The sequence below is a fragment of the Lynx rufus genome, unplaced genomic scaffold, assembly GCF_022079265.1.
Source record: "Lynx rufus isolate CCGP_SWC_20201006 ecotype Redwood Valley unplaced genomic scaffold, mLynRuf1.p SCAF_2, whole genome shotgun sequence".
Lineage (NCBI taxonomy): Eukaryota > Metazoa > Chordata > Mammalia > Carnivora > Felidae > Lynx > Lynx rufus.
In genome coordinates, this window is record NW_025814834.1 from 163,890,678 (window position 1) to 163,904,671 (window position 13,994).

A 13,994-nucleotide genomic window follows, 5' to 3' on the forward strand; every position below is an offset into this window, starting at 1 on the left:
AAGAAGTGGGGAAGGGCACCTGGGTGGCTCAGTCAGTTAAGTGTCTGACTTCAGCTCAGGTCATGACTTCACAGTTCGTGGATTTGAGCCCTGAGTCAGGGTCTGTGCTGACAGCTCGAATCCTAGAGCCTGCTTCGGTTTCTGTGTCTCCTTCTGTCTCTGCCCCTCTCCCATTCTGTCTGTCTGTCTGTCTGTCTGTCTCTCTATCTAGAATGAATAAATTTAAGAAAAAAGAAAAAGGAGTGGGGAATTGTGCTCAGCCTCCTTGAGGATGAAGGATCTACATAAAATTAAATTATTTGGGATTCCTCTGTATGGGAGATTCGTCTGTTCTCTCCCACTTATTTATTCAATCATTTATTTATATCAGTATGGACTCATGGGTATTTATTTAGTTTATACTTTGGATTATATTCTAATAAGATTTTATTTTGTTGCTTAAAATGTTTCTTCCTTGGCCACTGGGAGTTCCTTTAGTTGGTTTCTGTGTCCTTTTGACATATCTCCATTATTGTATGCTTTGATTTGTTCTTTACACGTCCTTACTTTTTGGCACTCGAAGATGGTGTAGGTTTATTTTGTGTAATCCTTACCACAATCCTGAGTCAGCCATTCCTCTGAGGAACCCTGGTTCTTTTTATTGGAAACAGGATTAGAAGCCAAAATCTGGGCTCTAGATATGCCTATTACTACTGGGGTTAGACTCAGTAAGCCAATACAATATGGTTTATTTAATAAACAAGTTTCTAATGTAATTCACAATATGCTGAAATATTCTCTTCTTAGCTATAATTGCAAATTAAAGGCATGTATCCTCAAGGTTGTTACAGCATGTCCAATTATGTACTGGCTGTAGAATATCTTAGAGCTTTTTAAGTGTGTGCAGACACTGTACATTTCTAAGAGAAAAGAAACATCTTTCTGACATCCACATGCTCTGGGTTTTTCAGACTAGAAAAAAAAGACAAAAATGCCAGTTTGGACTCTAAAATGCCTTGCAGTACAGAGATCTTCCATAACTAAAATAAAAATAACCACAAAATCTGTGACCATCACCCTTATTACCAATTTTTGAACACCTCCACTATTGGTGAACAGAATGACATTTGGCTATTACAGGTGACCTAACGTTCAATGACCATAAATGCCCTTGACAATGAAAGTGCTGTCTTGTGACTCTAATCTAATCGACTTGCTAAGCACAGGAAATAGTTGGCACCTTCCTATGGCACTGATTAATGAGGAAACACTTGGTTTCACAGTTAATGTGAATTATTATAACCCCTGGGTACCTATTATTTTTATAAGAAACAGCTCTGTGTGATGTTTACATTTAGTGATATCTGCATTCATAACACAAGAGCCACACCTCTATATGACTTTGCTTCATTGAGAAAATGCAACTTGGGGTTAATTTTTGGAAATGCATGTCATGTGCTAAATGCAACTCCCTCATTCCCTTCTTCCCTTTTAGTTTGCCATTGACTTTATTGATGCAAAAGGGATGGGGGAAATCAAACTAACCTGAACCAACTGTCTCATTCATACATACATTTAATTCAATTCTTAAAGCAGCATTAAGAGCTAAGTATTCTTACACCTGTTGGAAATTTGAAAAAACAGAGATTTGGAAAGGTCAAGTAACCTACTCAAGATTACACAATTATAAGTAGCGATTGTAAAGTTATTATATGGAATATATGCCTGGATCAATTTGACCCCAGAGCTCATCTTTTCCCACTCTGGCAGGAAACTGGCAGCATGTATAAGAATAATTTAAGATGATTTTTAAAATAATATGCCTGAGTTCCACTCTAAGAGATTCTGATTTCATACTTCCAGGGGAGAATCTAGGCATCAGCAAGTTTTAAAAGTTCCTCCCGTGATACTAATGAGCAATCCCGTCTGAACCAGAGCACTGCACCATTCTGATTTAACTGTCATAATTACACCTAACATTTAGGCTGTGTCCTTAGGGTTTGCAAAGTTATTTTTTAAATACACAGTTTGTTTACTCTTTAAACCAACCCAGCTAGAGATTATTATGCCCATTTTTTCTAGAATAGGAGGCAGAGACTCAAGGAGTTTAAACATTTCACTCAATATTACAGCATCAGTAGCTAAAACCCAAGAAAATTTGAAGAGGGCCACCTAATTGTTTTTAATCCTTATTTAGAATCTCCTAATCTTGGTCCCATTTGGATCCCTCCATCTCTTTCCCTCCTTCTCTGGTCTATTCTCCAGCCTCGGACTTCAAGAGCTATTTAGATGCCATTTGAAGCTATCAACTACATGTGGATGAGGAGTGGTGGCTATGAGGGCTGACTCATTACTAAAGCAACATAGGTTAGTAGTAAAAACAGAGCTGAGGGTACAAGTTGGACACCTTAGGGAAGTGATTTTATTTCTTGAAGCTTAGGTTCAACAATATAATGGGGGAAATAATAATACTACTCCCACACAGTTTTATCATGAAAATAAGATAAAATAATGTGTAGAAAAGAGGTTTGTAAATTGGAAGGCATGATACTTAATGCTAGTCATTGTTATTTCATTTGTACCGATTAGTTTTGAAGAGTGGTATTAATTTCCCAGGGCTGTTCCAACAAATTATCACAACCTTGTTAACTTCAAACTATAGAAAATTATTCTCTCCCAATTCAGGAGACTGGAAGTCTGAAATTAAGGTGTCAGCAGGGCGAAACGCCTTCTGAAGGCTTTACGAGAAAATCCTCTTCCAGCTTCTAATAAGTGTTGGCATTCCCTGGTGTTCCTTGGTTTGAAGCCACATCATTCCAATCCTTGCTTCTGTCTTCCCATTGCTTTCTCCTGTGTGTTTGTCTCAAATATCCCTCTACTTTTCTCTTACAAGAATATTTGTCATTGGATTTAGGACCCTCCCAGATAATTCAGCATTACCTTCTCGTCTCAAAATCCTTAACTGCATGACTTCTGCAAAGAACCTTTTTCCAAATAAGGTAACATTCATAGGCTTGAGGAATTAAGACATGAACATATCTTTTTGGGTGCCACCATTCAACCCACTACAGACATTACAAGTATTTCTCTTAAACTAAACATGCCACTGTCTGATTAACTACTGATTACCAATACATTTAATTTCCAAACCTTTTACATGGTAAATAAGATCTTCATTCCCTCAAGTCAGCCCTGCCATCCCCCAGACAACTGCACAGAACTCCCTGCCATTTCCTGGATATTCCTTGCACTCTCCTACCCCTGTGCCTTTACACATGCTATTTCTGTTACTTGCCTTCTCTCTCTTTCTGGACCTCATCACTATTTTTTGCCCTCTTCTGTGAAGTATTTACTGATTATCAAAAAAGACTGCTCATTTTCTTTCCAAATCTGCTAGATTTCTTGGCTTTCTACCTCTGATCTGGCATTTACTACAGGTTGAACTTTACCACTGGAGCGGAGCACTGTTCACTTTCCCAGTAGATTGAGCTTGTTTTTGTTATGTCCTCAGGATACAGAAGTGACTCATTCATCTTTGTACTGCCCACTGCATGAGGCCCATGACCAGGCACATGGCTGGTTCTCACCAAAGCTGGTGAACCACAGGGGATGGTGAATAACACTTCTCTTGGGTTCCTCAGTCTACTACCGTGTGGGGGCAGCTGAAGGGCCCTGGAATCCCATTTCCCTTTCAGTGGTGCAAATTATATTATTACATTTGTCTTATTCTCTTTATTTGGCTTATTATTATCATCATCATTATTCTTTCAATAAGGGCCCCTTTTCTCCCTTTCCTCACTTGCTAGTTTATTTTTTTGTGATCAACTTTTGTGTGTTGTAGGGTTTCTTCTATAAAAGTATTATTCTTTGACGGAGCTTATAGTTTTCCTGTCAGTGATAAGTGATATTACTCACGTCATCTTAGTTTAGTAAACACTTTGTGTGAGGGAGGGGAAGGCAGAGAGAAGCTGCGAGTCTCCGTTCTCCTCAGATCTCAGCTCTGTGCTTTGACTTTGGTTTTATCTTTTTGAAGTTCAACACATTTGTTTTTCTATTTGTTTTTTCTCATCCTTTTTATGGCTAAATCCCTGTTCAGTCTTAGATTCAAAATCCAAAATTAGGTTTGGGAAAAAGTAAACAGATGATTGAATGTTGTCCTACTTCCCGAATGCTACCAATGCTGCATGTGCTGTGTATACTCCACATAATTTATTAAAAGATTTTCCTTTGGAAGGGAACACTTCTCAGATTCTCCTAGATTGAATAGTGGTCCTCACATGCTTCCTGGACTGTAAATCCTTTGCAAGTAGAAACTGTCTGCGGCCCATCTCTAGTCATGTTATCAACACAGTTCCAGGCACGTACTAGGTAATCAAAAAAGTTTCACAAATCATTGAATGCAAATATCTGTCTTGGGAACTGGCAAAACTTCAGTAGCCAATGGATACCTTTGATTTCTCTTTCCTACTATAATACCTATTCAATGTTGTGATGGTAATCTACTTGAAATAATCTGTTTTTTTACTAATAGAACATCTAGAGAGGCCCAATGAAAGTCTTGGTCAAAACCAATGCCTTTCACAATTCCTGTTCTATACGACACCTCTCCATACAAAAGCAATGCTGACGACTATTCATTTTCTTACAGTTCCTCCAATCCTAATTTGGGAATTTAAACTCCATTTAGGACTATGGGGATCTGAATAACAAGACAGAAGGCTACCACACTCCAAAGCAATCTTCTCCAAAAAATCGACATCTGTCAGTGTTTCAAGTTTCAGCTTTGGCACTTGAGCCTCTAAGTTCAAGGTGAGATCTCTGGGGATTACCAAGGAAATTTATGAGCCCATTTCTCTCAGCTTTACTTGTAAATCTTTCCCCAAAATCTTGGGCATCAGTCTCATCACATGTGTCACTGTTTCTCCTAAGGAGATGATTCGAACTTCACTAAGCTGTAATTCCTGGTATACATCCTTACAGTGTGTCTAAGCTCCTCCTATCTGTTTCCTCCTGCTGGTCCAACATATATTGCAACTAACAGTTGAATATCAAACCACTTAGGTTGAGACCATCAGCACCTTGTCACTTGGGCTTGGAGAGGCCCATGCAAGATAAATTGGTCATGAATTTCAATTACCTTCCAGTACAGGCTTGTCACTCTTCCTCGAGCATACAAAGTTCCATATGGCAGTGGTCTCCTACAGAAAACTGTGCTTGTGTCTTTCACTCTTCTTCTTTCTTAAAATTGAAATATAATCTGGAAGGCAATTCCCATGTTAACGTATGTACCAAACTGCATGCTTAACATTTCGTGTCTCACCTCAGACAGGATACGAATAGGATCTTCATAGAAATGCTTAATGCAATATGTTCACAGTCTCTTTCCTCCCTCAATTTATCACTTATACATAGTTACAATATAAAATTATCAACAGAAGGGATATAAAAGCAAACTTAAGGAGTCTCTGGTGGTTCAGTCTACATTTAGCATTACTCAGAGCTGTGGACACTCGGTCATTGGTTCCTGTACACTACAAGAGCCTGATACCCAGGATGAGGATACAAAGCAGCCATGCTTCAAGGTCCAGCCATGTTATATGTATATATATATATATATATATATATATATATATATGAAAACATCTCCTTCTCCCTTTAGCTCCAGCAGCCTGCCTGCCCACAAAGAAGGAAATAGTTACTGTGCATGATAGGACCTTGGGGTTTGGCAGTGATCCAGCAAAGAAATAGGGACAGAGGTCTGTAAGATAAGAAATAAAATTAAAGTTAATCTGAAACAGGCTCTGTATCTAAATAAATGTGCCAAAGAAAATTAGGGATAAAATTGGTAGCTTTGGGTTATTTTTGCAACCCAAGGCTGCACCTCCCTGGGAAAGACTGTTGCCACTGAGATGTGGGTGAGGCACCCTACAAAGTCCTTACCGTTCAAAGACCACCTGGGATGCACTCAAAATTCCTACCATTACACTCGCTGCATCTAGAAAGTCTGTTAAAATGTTGAGGAATCTGACATTGAATCACTGAAAGATATAGTACAGTCACACCCCAAAAACAACTGGTGTGAACTTTATGTATTTTCCTTCCTAGGTTATTTGTTTAATTTTGCCTTTTTTTCCTCTGGTCTTTTCATCCACATCCCTTAGTTCAGGTCCTTAAGCATTTTCTCATGAAGGTTATTGGAATAACCCCACAAAACCCTGTTTGGTTTCTACCGCAGTCTTCTGCAACTTACTGTTCACACTACTGTCAGTATAAACCCAGATCTGTTGCTGTTAATCCCCTGCCTAATGCAAAGTGCTCCCCCTTGCCTGCAGGGTAAAATCCAGGCAGAAGCATAAAACCCCTTTATAATCTGGTCCATGCTTATCTCTTCCCACTCCTCAATCACTCAGAATTTCTTGTAGTAGTTCCAAAACACAGCAGGGCTCTGGGCCTCTCTGTCTTCTCCCCTGTGGTTATCCTTTAGCCTGGGAGACTTCCCTTCTTCCAAGGCTGATTGGTTCCCATTCCACCTTTGAGACTCAGCCTGGGTGCTCTTTCTTCAGGAAGCCTTCTTCTACTTTTGGAGACAATTATATGCACTGTGGGTTATGATAGCATCCAGTTTCGTCCCTTCATCACAACTAATCACATCGCATCCCAACTGTAGATAGAGTTGTCTGTATCCTTCACTAAACAGAGACAACATGAATCAAGGACTGTATTCCCAGGATCTGGTGGCACATGCTAAGTACAGAAAAGGTGCTTAATGAACATTCTTTGAATGAATCTACATGTTCAGGCATTTTCACATATATTATGTCTTTCCATCTTTCCAACAACAAGCCGCACCCTGTCCTATTATACAGGAATGGTCTAATTCGTGGTGCATTACTTAAATATCAGGCAGAGGGGCAGGTCAACATTATTACCTCAGACAATTGAAGGAGAGAGGGTACCAGGATGTGAAGTGGTTGATGAAAAGGGAGATTTAAAAGAAAGAAAAGGAGATCTTAGGACTTTACAAATCTGATGTTATAACGAATTAGTTCTTTTCTTATTTGAAATCCTAGAGGGAAAAAGAGATATGGGGTGGTATTCGTGCATAGTGTTAACTCAATAATATGTTCACTATTCTATGTGCTTTCATGCATTAACTCATCAATCCTTAAAAACATTCCAGATGGTAAATACTATTATTATCCTCATTCAACAGATGAGGAAACTGAGGTGCAGAGCAACAATTTGTCCAGGGCAAATAGCTAGTAAGTGGCACAGTGATGATTATAAAGGTAGGCAGTCTGAAACCAAGACAACTATGCTCATAAGCATTTCACTATGTTATTTCTATATGATGCAGTTAAAATGCAGAGGGACAAATATTTTTAAATGCTACAGCAGTTGCACAGATTCTGATGGCAGATTGGTGGTCAGCAAAGCCTTCACGGAGTAGGTGAGGAATGACCATGTCTTTTAGGAGTAGGGATGGATCGAGGAAGCAGGAAGTGTAAACGTACTTTAGGAAGGTAGAATGGTGTCTGTAAAGATGAGGAGGATGTGGAGAAGAATCTGTCATCTTGGTCTGGAGCAGTATTTATGACTCTATGGCAAATGAAAGGGAGAGGAGAGAAACAGGAAGATCAGGTTAGGCGGCAGTGTGGGCTGCCTGAGTCGACACTCAGTAGTGTTGCCCAGCGGAGATGTGGGGGTGGTCTACGTTGATAAGACCAGAGTAGCCTTCACATGAGCAAATATGGCCATGAGCCTCAACTGGGCAATTCTCAGAGCCAGCAAAGGACAGGGATGCTTGGGAGACCTATATACACGCTACCAGGGTAAGAGATGTTGATAGACTGCATCTTCCCACCACCTTCTTTTTATATCAATTGGGACATGGAGGTTCAAATAGATTAAGTGATATAACTAATATTGTCTATCTCTTTAGCAGTGAGGTTAGGACTAGAAACTAGGGGATACAGTATTTTCCTTTAAAGAGCAGATGATCTTCCAGGGAGATAAAATCAAATACACAGACATGCTGATATCAAACACAGCACAGCATTCCAATAAATGCAAAACAAACAAACAAACAGAAGTTACACAATTAAAAACCTAAGTCCTGGGAGGCTGGCTGAGCAAGAATGGAGACCAGGAATTCTGGAAGTTTTTCTGGAGAAAAGTTTTTTTTGTGAGGTGATAGACTTTGGTTAGAGGTGCGTAGAGACTGGGAGAAGCCAGCTCCTGAGTGAAGGCATGTCTTAGGGAACAGTGATGTGTATACACCAGTCTGGTGGGTTGTAAGGGCAGGCATCTTGATATACAGGAGACATGGAGAGGAGACATACAGAATGAAGGTCAAGCTACTGCATTCATCAGTGGTAGAACCAAGGACAAGTTCAATTATTTTAGCTCATCTATAAAATGAAGGTAGAGATTTTTAACACATACTAGTTATTATAATTATAGAGTCATTTTATGACAGTGTGATATATAGCATGGATTGGTGTCCCTGGGTCTCCTCTTTTTTTTTTTTTTTATTCATTGGATAAATGCATGAGTGAATAAATGGATGAATTCCCAGCTGGATTTTTTTCAAACCCATCTGAGCAACAGAAATGGGGCCCTCGTCAGTGCATTCAAGCATGATCTGGTAAAACATACCTCACTGCCCCTAATCTCCTCTTGTGTAGCTTGCTGAGGAGGAGAAAGGAAAGGAAAAAGAGTTACCATGACCCATGAGAGATGAGGGAGGACTGTCTGATGAACCAAATGGAAGATGCCATAGATTTTTGGGTACCCTTCTCTAACTTTCTGAGAAACATACACCTTCATCAGATCCATGGCCAGAGGAGTGTTGGATCCTTATATATTATACCAGGAGCATCGAGTTTTATTTCTACTCAAACTACAGGGAAAGAAATCAATCGAGCATCCACATTTAATGTCTCAAGCCATATGCTGAGACATTTTCTCAGGTTTGGCCCTGTAACACCTAAATGTTGTTCCTGTTTGTACTCTGCTTTCTTAAGGAGAATCTGGATGTCTCCAATCCTGTGGACACTTAATGACTAATCAGAAAAATTAGGAAAAATGTTCAACAGTGTAAAACATCATAAAATCTTAAGATTGGATGGGATTTTAAGGTAATTTGGTTTAAGGGTTTCCAGACTTTGAGATTTCAATAACTAGTAAAATTTCAAAAAGCAAAACAAAATAAAAGAAAAATAGATAATTGATCTCGGATGGCTACGTTAATTTCTTAGAGCAGCCACACAAGTCATCACAAACTAGGAGGCTTAAATAATAGAAATGTATTGTGTCAAGATTCTGGAGGCTAGAAACAGAGATCAGGGTGTGGGCACATTTGGTTCCTTCTGAGGGTTTGTGAAGAAGAATTTGTTCCATGCCTCTACCCTAGCTTCTGGGGGGTTGCTAGCATTCTTTGCCATTCCCTGGCTTGTAGATGACATTCTCCCATTATTTCCACTTCATCTTTCCTTTGTATGTATCTGTCTGTGTGTCCAAATTTCCCCTTTTTATAAAGACACGGTCATATTGGAGTAGGGCCCACCCTAATGACTTCATCTTGACTTGATCATCTCCAAAGACTGTATTTCTAAATAAGGTCACATTCACAGGTACTGGAGATTAAAACTTCAGCTAGGGGACTAAATTCAATCCCTAACAATGGCCAACTTGTAATTTAATTAAGGATAAAAAAAATACAAACAAACCTGAAATCTATTATCTTATTCTTTTCAAACAGGAGATATTTTAATGCCAAAACTTTTAGGAATGTTATCATTTCATTGCAAAGGGCAGTCTTTCCCAGAAGAATCAGGTGCAGCCTTCTACCAAACAGCATGAGAGTAAGGACTGCATTGCTCTTACTTCCTAATCTTACTCTGATTTTACAGGGACTTTGTCACCGACTGCCAGGATCTGTGGAAAGCATTTATTTGGCACCCTTGGTCTAGTACAACTGCTTGACCACTGCTGAAAGTCCCTTTGTGAAATTAGCTTGAGCTTTGAAACTCTCGTTGTCTTCTATGATGACAGATGCAAACAAAACAGTCTGTCAAGAGGATACAGTGTCAACTTGATGTCACAGTCCTGTACATAACATTATGTGAGACCTGGCTCCTTTCCTGTTCTCTATATTTTCTTCCTCAGGTATGCTCTGAGCTCTTTCTGTGAAACAGAACCTTGTTTTTGTGAAATCTTCACTGCAGGGACTGAGCAGAGCATTCTAAAATGTCTTTGCAGAATCTGGAATCCAAATTTCAGCTTTGCATCTCCCAAACTCGTTTATAAAGTGATGCTGATTCAATTAGCCCTTATGTTGGATTTTTCATGATTTTGTAGTTGCATGGAATAAGGAGTTACTGCTATTCAAAGGCAATAATTGACCATAAGCAACTAGTTGAATCCTGGAACCACTCATCTTATTTAGGGATAGAGACAAGCTTGTTCAAACCTTTAGAAAACTAACCACATTGAGGCCCTTGGATGGCTCAACCTGTTGAGTGTCTGACTCTTGATTTCAGCTCAAGTCATGATCTCACAGTTTGTGAGATGGAGCCCTGTGTGGGGCTCTGTGCTGACAACCCAGAGTCTGTTTGGGGTTCTCTCTCTCTCCCTCTTTCTCTGCCCTTCCCCTTGCAGATGTTCTGTCTCTCTCTCTTTCAAAATAAATAAATAAACTTTAGAAGAAAAGGGTACTAACCACATTAATCTTAGATTGTTAGCTTTGTTATTCATGCCCAGCAAAAGACTTGCTCAGAAAGCCCTATACACACAGAGGGTGAACTATCAACTATCAAGTAGTTTTGAGAAAATAAAAAAAGGATAGGTAAAGATCATGACCTATAAATTACTTATTCATGTCTTCTAGTTGTCATATCTGTGTCAGAATTCTGTCCTCTCACTATGGTGCTGAGGGAGTATTCAAAGTTAAAATATCAAGAGAGAAACTTTAAGGAGAGAAAAACAAGGGAATGCTAAGAAAGTCATGTTTCAGGTTAAAAGATTGGACCTGGTATCAGACCCAGTGGTTTGAGCCCTGCCTTTGCCCCTTTACAGTCACATTTTCTGAGGCACAATATGTACATTCTTTGAGTCTCATTTTCATCATTTATAAAGTGGAATTAATAACATCTACTCCAGGGGCACCTGGGTGAGTCAGTTGGTTAAGCATCTGGCTCTTGATTTAGACTCAGATCATGATCTCTCTGTTCATAGGTTTGGGCTCCACGTTGGGCTCTGGGCTGACAACGCAGAATCTGCTTGGGATTCTCTCTCTCCCTCTCTCTCTGCCCTTTCCCCACCTTCATGCATGCATGCTCTCTCTCTCAAAATAATTAAATAATACCTTAAAAAAATAACATCTGTTCTATAAGTCTCTCATAAAGATGAGTAGATCTCTGAGGGGGATAGGAGTGGCTTTCAAGGGAGAGATTTCAAAAAACAGAGTAACCTTAATGTTCTTTTGCTTAAAGGTGAGCTTTCAACCAAATGGCACAGGAATTTAAAAATTCACAGTATTTTTAAAAATTCTAATTTTCCTCCATGGGTTGAACAAATTATGTAACACATTTTTTTTAAGACATATTAAGTTTGCCTTCAACAAGGCAATGAAAATAACCAAATATGCCTCATATCAGACAACCAGAAAGATACTGAAATGTGTTAAGCTATTCAAGGTCACTTTAGACACTGGGAATTCAATGTAGTTTTCTGGCAGACTTGCAGGCTTAAAATGCCACTTGGTATTTAACAGAGTTAAACTGATGATTATCAGAAAACTACATAAGAAATCAAATTTATCAGGCCCTTCAAAAGGTTACTTTCCATTCTGCTGGAAGCAAAATGTGCTTCTTGGCATTTTTAATTTCATTTTACAGCAAGGAAAAAAGATAATGCATTAATTTTACTATTACATGTGGATTAAACATTTTTATTTTGAGAATAAAATTGTTACATCGAGGAAAAAAAACCAGAATTTGGAGAGTATAATTAAAATATCAGGGAAGCTATCAACAAATGAATTTTCTCTGTTGTTTGTATTCCTAGCAGCAAACGTACTTTCGACCGGAACATTTGGAGAATTTCATTTTGGCAGTAGTTTTCAAAGGAATTTTTCCTGACCTATTTGAACATCTTGTATTATAAAATTCTATCCATTCATGGAAAAGTCTTGACTATTCAGGGAAGAGATTTTAGTCATGTAAAAGGCATTTCACATTCCTGCCTGAACACTGACATATGAACTCAGGGAGCTGGATTTTAGTGAAAAAAAAAAAAAATGGTTTCTCTCTATGATCTTGACACCTACCAGGATAAGACAGATGCTGGGGAAAGTCCTGGTGAGGTAAACTCATCAGGAAATAACAGTGTCACAAGAAAAGATGCTGTCTTAGCAGAGTGACCAATATTCTACACTCCATGCACAGCATGTTGGCCCTGTTCCGATATTATTTTTTAAACCACTGTCACTGCTGAATCAATAGGCTGTGTGCTGTGGGAGAAAGCATCAGGTTCTTCTAGATTAAATCGAGGTGCTGCCTACTTAGCTGCCTGGCTTTGGAAAAGTCTTCAATGCTCTGAGCCTTGGCTTCCTCTATACCATGGGGAAATGTGTATCTACCTCATGTGGCTTAGAATGAAAATTAGGTTTGGTAACATAAGGTATTTGGCACATGATGGGTACCTTCCCTCAGGCTACATTAGGACATTGATCTGGGAACTTTTGGATGGAGCTAGTAAATTAGATCCAATCTGAGCTGTCTTGTTTTGTCCTTAGTTCCCGTCTAGTTTGTACTCAGTAGTAACAGCATAAAAAAAAAGACGAATAGTGGACCTTGTTTCTGCTTTCCAAGAGCCAATCACCTAACCGCAGAAAGGATATTGATGAAATCTTGTTCAATATATACTTCAAGATATGCTGTGGGAATGGTGTTTGGTTTGGTGTGGGAATGGTTTCTTTCTAGAAAGCTAGAAAGGGAAACGAAGAAATGTTCTTGCTTTAATGGAGGTTATAATTACTGGCGGAGGACAGAGTAGGGTTGTGTTTATCCTTGGAGGGCCTGGTATAATTTACGAGCACATGAAGACTAGAGACGTACTTTCACTTGTAACAGATTTTCTCTGTATGCTTCTCATTTGAGATTGATTGTGCTTGGTACCAGCCATGTTAAATACATGTCAGCAGGTGATAGCCACCGTTTACTAAGCGCCACTCGGTGCCAGGCACTTTGCTAAGCTCTCTGAATACACGATCTTGTTTAAGCGTCAGAACAAAGCTGAGGTAGGGTTATTATCAGCATGTTATAGACAAGGAAGCACAGGTTAAGAGAGGCTCACTAACAAGCCTCAAAACAACAGCGAATAAGTGAGAGAACTGGGACTGAAATACAGGTCTGTCTGCCCCCAGTCTTTTTTCCCCCTGAAACTCCACATTTTACTACCTCACTTCTGGGTATTTCACACCAGAGATCGTATAGTAGGTGCTCCATAATACTTGTTCATGGGATGATTGTAAAGAAATGCATTTCTGTCTTGGAGGAAGCCCTTTCTTTCTTTTTTTTTTTTTTTAATTTTTTTTAACGTTTATTTATTTTTGAGACAGAGAGAGAGACAGAGCATGAATGGGGGAGGGGCAGAGAGAGAGGGAGACACAGAATCGGAAGCAGGCTCCAGGCTCCGAGCCATCGGCCCAGAGCCCGACGCGGGGCTCGAACTCACGGACCGCGAGATCGTGACCTGGCTGAAGTCGGACGCTCAACCGACTGAGCCACCCAGGCGCCCCGGAGGAAGCCCTTTCAAAACTGACTCAGACCTATTTCGGGTTTGCCCTTCTCAGTTGAGTGAGAATTTCACGGCAAAGACTGTGTTGATTTGCTGCATTCCCACTTTTAAGGGCAACCTCAAATGTCTTTTTCTAAGACTCATAGCATATGCCTCTCTTACTCAGTTCTTCAAATTATAAAAAGTATTTGCCAAGTATTGTTAGGACCTTT

The 13,994-nt window shown here is 39.5% G+C and overlaps 1 protein-coding gene across 8 annotated transcripts in view; it reads left to right on the forward strand.

The window, feature by feature from the left end:
- The window catches only part of PTGER3 (prostaglandin E receptor 3), a 181,463-nt gene that overhangs the window by 134,462 nt on the left and 33,007 nt on the right, over window positions 1-13,994 (forward strand). For 3 of the 8 annotated variants that reach the window (XM_047085635.1, XM_047085640.1, XM_047085636.1), the window contains one exon: window positions 4,628-4,788. The exons of the other annotated variants lie outside the window; for them this stretch is intronic. In XM_047085635.1, coding sequence (XP_046941591.1) covers window positions 4,628-4,655 — 28 coding nt within the window. In that variant the 3' untranslated portion in view covers window positions 4,656-4,788. The remainder of the gene's footprint in view (window positions 1-4,627; window positions 4,789-13,994) is intronic. 8 annotated transcript variants of the gene reach the window in all.